At 33.2% G+C, this 13577-nt stretch overlaps 1 protein-coding gene across 1 annotated transcript in view; it reads left to right on the top strand.

Annotated features, from left to right (window-relative positions):
• The window catches only part of LOC114329482 (transcription initiation factor IIA subunit 1), a 43046-nt gene extending 29718 nt beyond the window's left edge, over window positions 1-13328 (top strand). Inside the window, exons 3-4 of the mRNA XM_028278609.2 lie at window positions 6589-6738; window positions 10331-13328. Of these exons, the coding sequence (XP_028134410.1) occupies window positions 6589-6738; window positions 10331-10539 (359 nt within the window). The 3' untranslated portion in view covers window positions 10540-13328. The remainder of the gene's footprint in view (window positions 1-6588; window positions 6739-10330) is intronic.
• Window positions 13329-13577: the final 249 nt, after the last annotated feature.

Genomic DNA, 13577 nt, shown 5'->3' with positions numbered 1-13577 from the left:
AGCGTCTAATGCCGTTAACCATCGCATTATTTGACATATCTCTAATGCAAATAATGTCGTAATTAACGGCATTAGCCGCTAGCTTGGTCCCAGCTTAAGTGCGATAAACATTACTTCTGCTCAAGTGTTGTAGTTCCTGCCCTCATTACTAAAATTACGTAAATATGCAAAAAGAAGAATGTGTGTGTACTTTGTACGCACGTAAGAAGTTATACTTCTGTTATTTGATTTCAACGAAATTAATATACTTTAAACAGTTTATTTATATTTTATTTAAATATTAAACTAATTTTAATACTTACTACTTTTCAAAAATTTTTATTAAAACAGTACCAAAAATTAACAAAATAAAAGAATAAAACACACACAAACACATTGAAAAATGCCACAAATGATTTCTGAACAATAATTGTCGGAAAATTTTTTAACTAGATACATATTTTCTGAAAAAAAAAATTATGTAATAAATATACTTACAATCATAAAATGTATAAAAAAAACAAAAAAAAGTTTCTATTGGGGTTCGAACCCGCTTATGTTTGCGCAGTTAGTATTGGAATTAATTCATCTTACACTTCTACTCACGGAGACACCTGCATCATGTGGGAAGATCGACGAACTAAACGGTTTAAGCTTTTGACAGTTCTGAATTTAACCGAATTATTTTGATTTTTGTAGAATATTGAAATATTAAAATACAACAAAACATAGAGTAAGAAAACAATATATTAGGTGAATATTGACAGAAATTTTGATGGTAATCAAATTATGTAAATCAAAGCATTACGACATGCTATTTTGATAGGTTCATTTTAAATTTTCCAAATAGGTAGGTACCTATGTAATTTTATTAGGATACTGAAACATTAACAATTGCTACAAAAAACTATTTAAAAAGTCACTACAATTATAAACTTGCTTTTTTCTCTGTCATCACAACAATAAAAATTAATATACACAACATTTGTTGATCCATAATCTCTAACAATTATTGACAGATGATTTTAACACCCAATACGATCCCGTATAACGTTTGAGCGACTAAATATACTGTCATATACAGGGTGAGTAATGAGGAACTGTACATACTCTTACCTCGTATAGAGGCCCCTATGGGGAATAACAAATGACCATTAAAAAGTGTCTGCTCCCATTGTTTAATAATATACAGGGCGAGTTTCGCATTTTGACAGAAATTTGTATTCGTCATAATTTTTGAACGGTCAGGTCGATGTGTCTCTTATTTTGGTCAATCGTTACACTATTGCCACCTAATCAACTGATTTATTCAAACTAGAAAAAAATCAGGTCCGGCTTTAAAAAAATTAGTTCGTTTGGGTCTTAGAAAAAATTTCACCCTGTATAAGCTTTTTGAAAACTCTAATATGAATTTTACAAATTAGACAAATAGGCAATTAAAATAACATATTTATTTTTCTCCGCACACGATTGCTTAATTTTTTATAAAAAAATCAAATTTGATTATGAATTAAAAGTTTGGTAAAGTCAACCATATATTTAACAAAATTAACTTTTATTACCAAAATTAATTTTTTTTGAACAAATATTTAATTTATGATACCACCAATCAACTGATTTATTCAAACAAGAAAAAAATCAGGCCCGGATTTAAAAAATAAGTTCGTTTTGGTCTTAGAAAAAATTTCACCCTGTATACGCTTTTTGAAAACTCTAATATGATTTTTACAAATTAGACAAATAGGCAATTAAAATGGCATATTTATTTTTTTCCCCACACAATTACTTAATTTTTTTATAAAAAAAATCAAATTTGACTATGAATAATTAAAAGTTTGGTAAAGTGAACCATAGATTTAAAAAAAAAACTTTTATTACAAAAATGAATTTTTTTTGAACATATATTTAATTTATGTTATCACCCAATCAACTGATTTATTCAAACTAGAAAAAAATCAGGCCCGGATTTAAAAAATTAATTTGTTTGGGTCTTAGAAAAAATTTCACCTTGTATTCGTTTTTTGAAAACTCTAATATGAATTTTACAAATAAGACAAATAGGCAATTAAAATGGCATATTTATTTTTCCCCACACGATTACTTATTTTTTCATTAAAAAATCAAATTTGACTATGCATAAAAAGTTTGGCAAAGTTTTTGCATAGATTTAAAAAAAAATAACTTTTTACAAAAATTAATTTACAAAAACAACGTTTTTCTTAAAATTAAAAGTTTTACCATTTTTTTTTTCTATAACACGTCTATATCTAAAACTTCCCATAACACTTCTTTTGGACTCTATAGTTTAACATAGACGTAATCAAATTGATAAATTTTAAATTTTTCCACCTAATTTTTGCGATTTACAAGTTTGCAACTTTTACAAGAAGAAGACTGAAAGTGTACAACAATTTTCATAGTCTTCACAATGGTAAGAGGTATGTGCTGTAAAAATTTCAGAAAAAAAATATTAAAATGGAACAGAGTTGTAGCGAGTTAAACCGTGAGTTCATTTTTTTTCATTTTTAGGTTAAAATTCCGATTTTGACAAATTTGATTTTTTAATAAAAAATTAAGTAATCGTGTGGGGAAAAAAATAAATATGCCGTTTTAATTGTTTATTTGTCTTATTTGTAAAATTCATAATAGAGTTTTCAAAAAGCGTTACAGGGTGAAATTTTTTCTAAGACCAAAACGAAATAATTTTTTAAATCCGGACCTGATTTTTCTGTAGTCTGAATAAATCAGTTGATTGGATGGTAATATAAATTACTTATTTGTGCAAAAAAAATTAACTTTTGTAATAAAAGTTATTTTTTTTAAATCTATGGTTCACTTTACCAAACTTTTAATTCATAGTGAAATTTGATTTTTTTATAAAAAATTAAGTAATCGTGCGCGGAAAAAAATAAATATGCCATTTTAATTGCCTATTTGTCTAATTTGTAAAATTCATATTAGAGTTTTCAAAAAGCGTATACAGGGTGAAATTTTTTCTAAGACCCAAACAAACTAATTTTTTTAAAGCCGGACCTGATTTTTTTCTAGTTTGAATAAATTAGTTGATTAGGTGGTAATAGTGTAACGATTGGCCAAAATAAGAGACACATCGATCTGACCGTTCAAAAATTATGACGAATACAAATTTCTGTCAAAATGCGAAACTCGCCCTGTATATTATTAAACAATGGGAGCAGACACTTTTTAATGGTCATTTGTTATTCCCCATAGGAGCCTCTATACGAGGTAGGAGTATGTACAGTTCCTCATGACACCCTCTATAACGATAATTAACTAATATATTGTCGGTGTGCGCATGCGCCAGGAAATTTCACCCTCGTGCTTAAAGAAGTATAACTTCAATAAAAAAAAGTAAAAAAAGCGGAAAACTTTCACTGGCTTACCAAAAATGTGTATTTACCGCGTCACGTTGTGAGTATCGGCCCCTTCATACAGATGCGAGCATTACGGGACAACAAATCCACATTAAGTAGAAAGAGGGCGTTTAAGTGTCATATAACGCAATTTTTGAAGATTTTTTACTCTTTTTTCCCCATGTAACGCATCGTAACGGTTTTCTGTACCCCCTCCCCCTACCTAAACGTTACGTACCACCCTAGAGACCATTTTTACCTAAAAGTAATAATTATGTTGCCAACAATTACCGGTAGATCGGTAAAATAACTTTGTGATTGTTTTTATCGCATTCGTAATAATAATAAATAAAAAAAGAGGTTTCTAACTCGCAATAATAAACTTTTATTGCTAATTTTACATTTTTTTACGTTTTTTATACCCAAACTTTTACTCATACCATCTTCTTCTTTAAGTGCCGTATCCCAAATGGGGGTTGGATATCACCATCACTATCTTTATCTACCGCTGCTCTGAAAAGTTGTATAGAACTTCATTTAAACCAGTCCCTTAAACTCTTTAAACATGACACGCTCCTTCTTCCTACACTCCTTCCTCTTATTATCTGTCCCTCTATTATCAGTCTTAGCATTTCATATCACTCTCCCCTCATTACGTGTCTCAGATATTGTAACTTTCTTATCTTTATTGAGTTTATTATTTGATATCCTTTGCCCATTTTTCGCAATACTTCCGTGTTCGTTTTTTTCTGCGTCCATGCTATTCTTAGCATCTTCCTGTGAAGCGTTTTAAAATGTCTGCTCAGATGGGACAGGGATAAGACTAGCTACTTGAATACTGGGGGGTTGAAATGGGGCTAAAGTAGAAGGAGCAGGCGCTCAAACCTTCTTTGCGAACGGCGCATCAGTTGGTTGTTCGGTGAGCTGAGTCGTGGATTCGTTAGGGGGATGGGAGGGTTTACAGAAGACTAACTACCATTACCAAAGGATACTTACACAGACTTGAGGACTTTCTTACTGTTTAAAATATGACGCCGTTTTCAATAAATCCTCAGATTCACTTATTGGGTACTTACTGGACACTTTATGGTACTTACGGATACCAATTGGGGGGACATTCATCTGAGATTCCTCTGTTGGGGCAAACTGGGCTATCTTTATCATCTTCCTTGGCTTCTTTGCCAACTTCTTTTTCCTTTACTTTAAAACTCAATTTCAGTTGCATTAGAAATCTAGTTAATAATTTTCCAAAGGGTTGTAGAAAATAAAAATAGGTACATTTTCAAAATATTTATTTTAAACCTCAAACTTTATTTTCATTTAAAAAAAATTATTCTCAAAAAGGAAATGAATGGCTTTACCACAGGAATGACAATTACAAACAACTACAAATTCTTACATGACTTACAATATAAAAAATCTTCAACTTTACATGCTTTTTCATCAATACCAAATTTTTTAACTTTATTGAGCTATGTATCTCAAAACAAAATTTGACTGAGCTGTCAAATGTCACTGCCATTTTATTTAATTTACAAAATACGGTTTATTTTCAAACAAAATATTTTTAGACAGCTACAAAGGCAAAACAGGACAATACAAAGGGATTTTTAAACATTAAACAAACAACGTTACAAGAAACTTGTCCATTTTGAAAGCAAAATATCTCTACAAAAAATTTAAAATTTTACCAACTACAATTTTTATATTTACTTGGGATTTATTTACTTTTATTTAAAAACAAAAAAATACAGTACCTTTTCAAAAGAAACATCAGATGTTTCTCAAAATGAGATTCTCATTGTCACATGCGTCACTTCGCACTACTTAACCAAACTTTCCATCCACCACGGGGGGGGGGGGGGGCAGCGGGGCTTCTTATGACGAAAACGGGCTTCTAAAATGGGACAGGACAAAACAGGAACGAGACTATTGAGACCAAACATCTCATCGGGACTTCAATACGGGACCTCAATACGGAAATTTCAAACAAAAAAACAGACCACACGCTACCATACCGGCTCAACTGCGTCACATTATTTGCATTGCGATTTTCAGCTTTCAAATCCAACATTATGGGGTGAATGCACGGGTGTTCTTCAATGGTTATAGAACAAAGGATAAACTGTCCACTTGATCTAACATAGCGACAAAAGACAATTTTAAGCCGGTAGGTAGCGGTCTCTTGAGTTCCACCGCTGGCTGGACGTGTTACCAGCTAAGAGGGTACTTGTGGAACTAACTTCTCCGCGCGGTAAAATCCTTCACCGCTGCGAACCTGCTGCGTACTTGTAAGCAAAATTCGTCCCTATCGCCGCAACATCAACAATTTTGGGACCAATCCAATACGTTTTTTCCAAGGGGAAATAGGTACTTTCTCAATGTTGCGTAACATTTTGAAACATTTCTAACAGGAGCAGCTTAGGATATTTTAATGATAAATTGCTTCACAAAATAAATTGGAAAATTGGATATTCTGGGAGACAGGATATAAAACTGATGTTGGGTTTTTTCAAACGCCACTCCTGTAGCACCATCTTTCAAATGACTAGCTTATTTATGTGTTCTTGCTTCAATAACATCTTACTCAGTTCTAAGCTAAGGTCTTTGTTGCAGAGAATTGTTTTAATTTTTACAAACGCATTTCTTTCTATTTCTATGGCCCTTATTTCTGTTGTTTGATCATTATTGTCTAAAATCCATGTTCCAGGTTCAGGTATTTATCAATCCTTTCTATTGGTACATTTTCCAAATGTATGTTTGTATATTTGTTTTCTTAGTTATTGTCATGTATTTGGTCTTTTTTATATTAATTTTTAGTCCATATTTTTCATAGGAACTGTTTGTTTTGTTTAGTAGTAAATGGAGTTGTTCAGAAGAGCTTGCCATAATCACGGTGTCATCTGCATATCTGATGTTGTTAATAGATCTTCCGTTAATTATTATTCCTCCACTTTGAGATAGTAGTGCTTTTTCAAAAATGGCTTCACTATGTGTATACATTAAATAGTACTGGAGACATACATAATACTTCCCTGCCTAACTCCTCTCATGCTCATGATTTCAATTTCTGGACTGGGTTCGTTATGTATTACAATTTGTGCTCCTTGATTCCAGTAAAGGTTTGTTCTTATTCCTTTAAAAGTCCCTTTTGTCTGTATACCACATTATCTTCATGATCATACGATCTTATTGAATATATCACATAAATAATTGTTTATTTTTTTTATTTCAGCGAACAAAAAATCAAAAAATCCAGTGATCACTCAGGCTGATGGACCAAATGATACATCAGATGAAGATGAAGACGGATCTGATGATGATAACGATGACGATGATTTAGACGATGACAAAGACGAAGATGATCAAGAAATGGAAGATGAAGGTAAGATTATTACGATACTATCTACTATTAAATATTTCATAGTTATTGGCCTATACTCAACAAACTTTCAATTTACTACTCTTATACACAGAGGTATTTCCAGCTGCCCACAGGCAATCGGAGAGTGTATCGTGTTGTACTCAGTCGAATGCCTTCTCGAAGTCTATGCAACAAACATAAACGTTCTTTCGGAACTAAACTTTTTGTAAGATAACGCGCATACAAAATAGTGCGTCTCTAGTTCTTAGACCATTTCTAAATCCAAATTAATCATTACCCATTCTATTTTCGCACAGAAAGGATACTCTGTTTTGTATAATTGGTACAAATATCTTAAGTTTGATATCAAACTGATTAGTCTAAAATCGCAGCATTTGGTGGGCCTGGTTTTCTTTGGAAATGTTATAAACAGTAGCTCCAACAAATCATCTGATATTTTTCCTTCGTTGTAAATTTTGTTAAAAAAAGTGGTTAGATAGTGGTTAAGTAGTAATGATAAATGGGGATGCTTTCCTTCTCCGAAAGTTTAAGTAGTTCAGAAGGGATTTGGTTTGGTCCAGTTGTTGGTGACCAAACATTTTTTCGCTTGTGTTTTAACAGTCTTGAACATTTTTCAGTTTTCTAATTTCAGAGGTATATTTTATGTGGACATTAGTTTCTTGTGGACATTGAAACTGAAACTTCTATTTCTTTACATGAGTTCTCGAGCCAAGATTCTTTTGCTTGCTTATTTTTTCTTTTCATGAGTTTGATGATTTCACGGTATTTGTTAATATTTCTATTTTTAAGTTTCCGTCAAATTTCCATCAGGTCACTCATTGTTTGACAATATTGCAGATTTTTTAAAGACTCTTACTTCCTCTAAAATCGAGACACTTTCAATAATCATTCATATTAATGAGTCTACCATGGTGCTACAGCCCTATGAAAGAGCCTCGACCTTCCCAAGTCTATTACGCCATTGTTGCCAGTTCTATCCATTGCTAAGTCCCGGCGCATATTGAACCTAAGCGAGTCACAACCTGCGCCGGTGGGACGGGTGACCTGTGCAGTTATTTTTCTAGCGTGCCGTATATTAAACACAAGCTAACCCGACCGTCGGCTGTCGCAGTAACGAATAGAGACGGGCAAAATAAGTGCAAACGTGTAACGGTTACTATTGATACCGGTTGTCAGTGGTACTGAGTACAAATACTGATTACAAAATACTGATGTATCTGATCCTTGTACTGAATTGAGTAGGCAACTAAAAAACGGTAGTTCCGTACATATAACTAGTAACGTTTTAAAAATATCTTACACGTCCCTAGTAGTCGTAGCGGTATGACTTTCGAAAACATTGAATTTGATCATAAGCGGGGTGCATAAAAAGATATCTGACACTGAGTATTCTATTTCTACATACCTTTATAATAACAAGCATAAGTTAAACACTGCATTGATTGTGATTGCAAAAACGGTTCGCATGTTTTAAATAAGATTTTTGCTGATTATGTTTTTGCTAAAATATTAAAACACAAAAAAATACAATTCACAACCATCATTTCATTTTTAACGATAAACAAAAGTCTAATAAATATATGATGACAAGTTTAAAATTGATCGACTTTGTCGATAACAGTGTCATTAATAGATATTTTTTACCATGAATCATTTTCCAATGATTGTGTGGATTTAGAAATACATACTAAACAATTTTTTGATCTGTATAAAGGAGATTATAATTATGACACATTATGGTACTCCTTATTTTTCAAATAATATGCTCTTGTAAACACATAACTTTGATTTATTGGCAAAAGCCACACTAACTACAGAGCCGTGCGGTACATCTTTTCAATATGATGCAAGTCTTCGAAATGCCGCCTCTTAAGTATTACAGAAACTTAACTTTTATTTTTATTAAATGATCCTACACAAAATGAAGGACACCTTTTATTTTAAAAGCAAAACATACTTTATAGACCTGGATCCGGCAAACTGAAAATTTGTTAGTAGCTTAACCTTAACGGTGTCTACTCGGACAAACTTTGATGTACAGGAACACTGGAACAGGGGAAGGTTTAATAGTGGAACAGTTTAAAAATTTGGAACGTCACATTACGAAAACGTCCCATGTATTTTGTCGGACAGAACAACCAATCGATTTGTTACCCTATCATTAAATTCTCATTCAAAAATCAGACTGCTATTACTAACCAACATGATTCCTGTCATTTGACATGTTCTTTCTGTTTCACCCATTAAAATGCCCAGTTAGTGATAAACACCAGTCTAATTTTTCCATGAGAGTTTAATGAAATGGTAACAAATCAATTGGAAGTTCTGTCCAACAAAATATATGGAACGTTTTTGTAGTGACGTTCCAAATTTTTAACCTGTTCCACAATTAAAACTTCCCCTGTTTCAGTGTTCCCGTACATCAAAGTTTGTCTGACGAGACACCGTTAAGCTATTAACAAATTTTCAGCTTGCTATTAATCAACTTTTTGTTGGTACGCGGGATCCAGGCCTAGAAATACAATGTCACAAATGATGGCGTAATCCCTTTTCTATAGGTATAAAATTTTTGTAAATATCATTCATTTCTTAAATCTACACAACATTATCATTAAAAACCGTTAATCATATCTGTGAATATCGCACAACCCTCAAATAAAACGTGTCATCATACCGGGCTTGTTCATGCTTAAAAATAAAATATGTAGACAAGATATAAATATATGTAATAGGTAAGCAGTTTTTGCAACGACAATCCAATCACAATCAGTGTTGTTTATAATAATAGTAATTCCGAATGAGTTCTATTAGCTTTTCTACGTCCATCTCGAAAACAAAACCGCAACTGAGAATTGAGTCACGCGTCCCACGACACCAGAAAACTGTACGCCGATGACAAACGTTCGCATGCTAGACCTGGCACTGTATTCACTGATATTAGGATGCGCAGAACTCTCTACGCACCTCGCCGGTGCCAGGTTGTGTTCGCTTAGGATCAATTTGCGCCGGCACTAACTGTTGCCAGTTTGCTGCGCCTATTTTTCTACCATCCTCATCTACCCCATCCTTTCATCTGAGTTTTGGTCCACCCCTATTTCTACTTCCCACAGGTTGTGACGTAAGGATTCTTCTAGGAGGGTTGTTCTGCTGTGATCTTGCTAGATGTCCCGCCCATCTTAGTCTTCCTATTCTTATAAGACATACTATGTCTTTACCACCAAATATATGTTTATATCTGTGGTATACCTCGTAGTTCTACCTCCTCCTCCAAACACCATTTTCACAGATGCCACCAAATATTCCTCTCAGGATCCTTCGTTCAAATATAAGCAGGAGGTTTTCATCTGCCTTGGAGATGGTCCATGTCTCCGATCCATATGTTAACACTGGTTGTATAAGGGTTTTATATATGGCTATTTTTGTTTTTTGACTTAAGTTTCTACTTCTCATATGTCTACTCTGTCCAAAATAGCATTTGTTTGCTAGGATTATCCTTCGCTTGATTTCTTCCATCATAACGTTCTCCTTGGTGATCAGGGAGCCTAAGTGCGTACTACTATACGAATATTTATATATTTTTAATCTGTTTAAGGAGGCGAAGAAGAACCGTTAAACTCAGAAGACGACGTCACCGACGACGATCCTTCTGATCTCTTCGATACAGACAATATCGTTGTGTGCCAATACGACAAAATCATCAGAAATAGGAACAGATGGAAATTCTACCTGAAAGACGGCATTATGAATCTCGGCGGAATAGACTACGTCTTCCAAAAAGCGACTGGAGATGCTGAGTGGTAGTTCCGAAACTATGTTTACACGTGAAAAGACATCTCGTAACGCGACAGTTCGTAACCCCAAAAATGGTAACGCCATCAATTCGTAACGGCGACACTTCATAATGGCTACACATAGTAACAGTGACAGTTCGTAACCATATCTATTCATAACGGTATAATTAATAGCGCCAAAATTTAATTATTCTGTTTATTTTTGTTAACGTGGAAACTAATCTTGGAAAACGAAAACTAAACGTGGAAAATTTAATCTGTGAGAATTAACCTATCAGCCGACAAAAATATTGAAGAAGAGGTAAAAGACCAAATAATTAAAGCCAGTAGAGCAGCCAGATGCCTAAAGGACACAGTTAGGAAAACACCTAAGGGCCGGTATTTCCAACCTCACTTAAGCCAAAGCTTACTTTAAGCCTTTGCTTAAGCTTAGATGCCTGTATTTTCACTTCAATTTGAGCCAAATAATTTTCAGCTCGCGCGGGAGTTGGTTTAAGCCTTTGCTTAAAATTTGTTTTCTGTTTTTTGAGGTTATTTCTATAGATTATTAATTATAGAGTTGTTTTGAAAACCAACTTTTAAGTAATAACGTTATTATTGGATTATTAAATAATAATCTATTAATTTATTAATCGTAATAACGATTATTAAAATTCTTACTACTTTTGGAAGGTGTAGGCACATGAAAATTGTTTATTTCTACAATGCTTGGTAGGTATATTTATTTTACAAAAATAAACTTACATTCCAATTTGACATTTTAAGGAATATATCCAATAAACAAAATTACAAAGACGGATCTATTGCTTATGCAAAATAACAATAAAAATTTAACCTGAGAAAATATAGACAATAAACTAAAAACACATGTACCATGTACACAAAATTAAGTGAAGTAAAAATAACATTGATACAGATGACAAGATAAAATTAAATGTCAACAGTAGTGGTTTTTACCTCAGAACAGTTAGCTCTGGCACTTTGACGTATTCAGAGGTACCAAACCAATTAAGTTTACAGCTGAGCATCAGTTTAGTTAAGAGAATGATGGAAATACGGCACCCAGCTTAAGCTTCTCCTTAACTTTTGACACATGCTTAGCTAAGCAAAAGCTTAAGTAGCTATTGAAATACCGGCCCTTAGAGTGGAAACAAAGCCCCGAATATACCGATTGAGAAATTTCTCATGGTTGGTATATAAGCCTTTAATGAGAGCGACAAAGAGACATGTATTTATTATACATTTAAAACGGGCTAGAAGATATACGCCGGCAAAGCGAGGTAGCGCCAATAACCTACTTCGTGTCGTAGGTAGGGCTTTCTCAGCACAGCATTGCCAGTAGATTTACAAAAGAAAATAACAAAGTAGAAAAAATTATAATACAGTGGAACCTCGATAACTCGGATTAATCGGGACCGCGACCGATCCGGGTTATCGAAAATCCGAGATAGCCGGAGAATATGGTAAAAATTAATAAAATACGGTATACTTACAGATAAACTCCGTTAGAATTGAAATAACATGAAATATATTTATAAATATGCACAGTACCTACTCATTAAAATTACTAAAAAAAGCACCAAACCCAAACGTAAGCAAATGGAAGCGAACAATACAAGACACACAATACTAAAGACTATTGTTTATAAAAGAATTTTTTAAATAGTCTTTCCTAAACAATGCTGACAGTTTGAAATAAAAAGGAATAGATACTACAGACAGGTGGCTGTTGTTTCTGCGGCGTGTGCTATGAGTCATTTTTAATATCGTATAGTTCAAATTACACACATAAGTACACATTATTTCTCAAATATTATATTACATACATTTTTATTGTTGAAAGGTTTGTCTGATAATTAACTATTTTGATTGGAAATAAGCCACAATTAAATTGAAAAATACAAAATATTGAAAATCAAAATGTTTATCTGATGAAAATCGGTCCGGGTTAGCTAGACTTCCGGGTTATCGGGGGCCGACTTATCGGGGTTCCACTGTACTTAACTTTTTGTAAACGAATATAATAAACAAATTATTTAAAAAAAACTTAAGTAAAAAAATATTATTTTCACTTATTTAAAAAAAAAATGGGTGAAAAAGGTTGAATTATATTTCAACGTTTTCACATTTTTTTAAAATGGATGAAAACAATATTTTTTTACTTAAGTTTTTTACTTTTAAATAATTTGTTTATTATATTCGTTTACAAAAAGTTAAATATTATAATTTTTTCTACTTTGTTATTTTCTTTTGTAAATCTACTGGCAACGCTGTGCTGAGAAAGCCCTACCTACGACACGAAGTAGGTTATTGGCGCTACATCGCTTTGCCGGCGTATATCTTCTAGCCCGTTTTAAATGTATAATAAATACATGTCTCTTTGTCGCTCTCATTAAAGGCGCATACCAACCATGAGAAATTTCTCAATCGGTATAAGCCAGTTGTTAGGCCAGTTATGACTTACACGGCCGAAACAAGACCAGCCACAAGCAAAACACTGGAGACCAAAGGAATGAAGATCTTAAGAAGGATTGCTGGAAAATGACTACAGGACAGAGTAAGAAGTAAGGAAATCAGACGCATATGTGGGGTAGGCAATATAAATACCTGGATAAAGAACAGAAAAGAAGAGTGGAATCAACACATAAGCAGGATGTCTGACTCACGGATAGTAAGAATAGCCATGGAAAAGTCACCGTTAGGCAGAAGAAGTAAAGGACACCCAAGGAAAAGATGAAACGACAAAAAAGGGGCAAAATAAAAGGCACCGTTGAAGAAAAACAGGCATTACTGCTTATACAGTGCGTCCATAAAGTAGCGCATAAATTCGTTATTTCGTAAACCGGCGACTTTAAGGAAAAATCCCGAAACAGGTCAATTTTTATTTTTAAATTACGATTTTTTGGCATATATATCATACTAGTGACGTCATCCATCTGGGCGTGATGACGCAATCGATGATTTTTTTAAATGGGAACAGGGGTCATGTGATAGCTCATTTGAAAGAGTATTCAGTTCTCTATCCAATAATATAAACATTAACATAAT

Source organism: Diabrotica virgifera, chromosome 7 (assembly GCF_917563875.1).
Source record: "Diabrotica virgifera virgifera chromosome 7, PGI_DIABVI_V3a".
In the NCBI taxonomy this organism is placed as follows: Eukaryota; Metazoa; Arthropoda; class Insecta; order Coleoptera; family Chrysomelidae; genus Diabrotica; species Diabrotica virgifera.
This window is presented reverse-complemented; position numbering and strand designations above follow the sequence as displayed.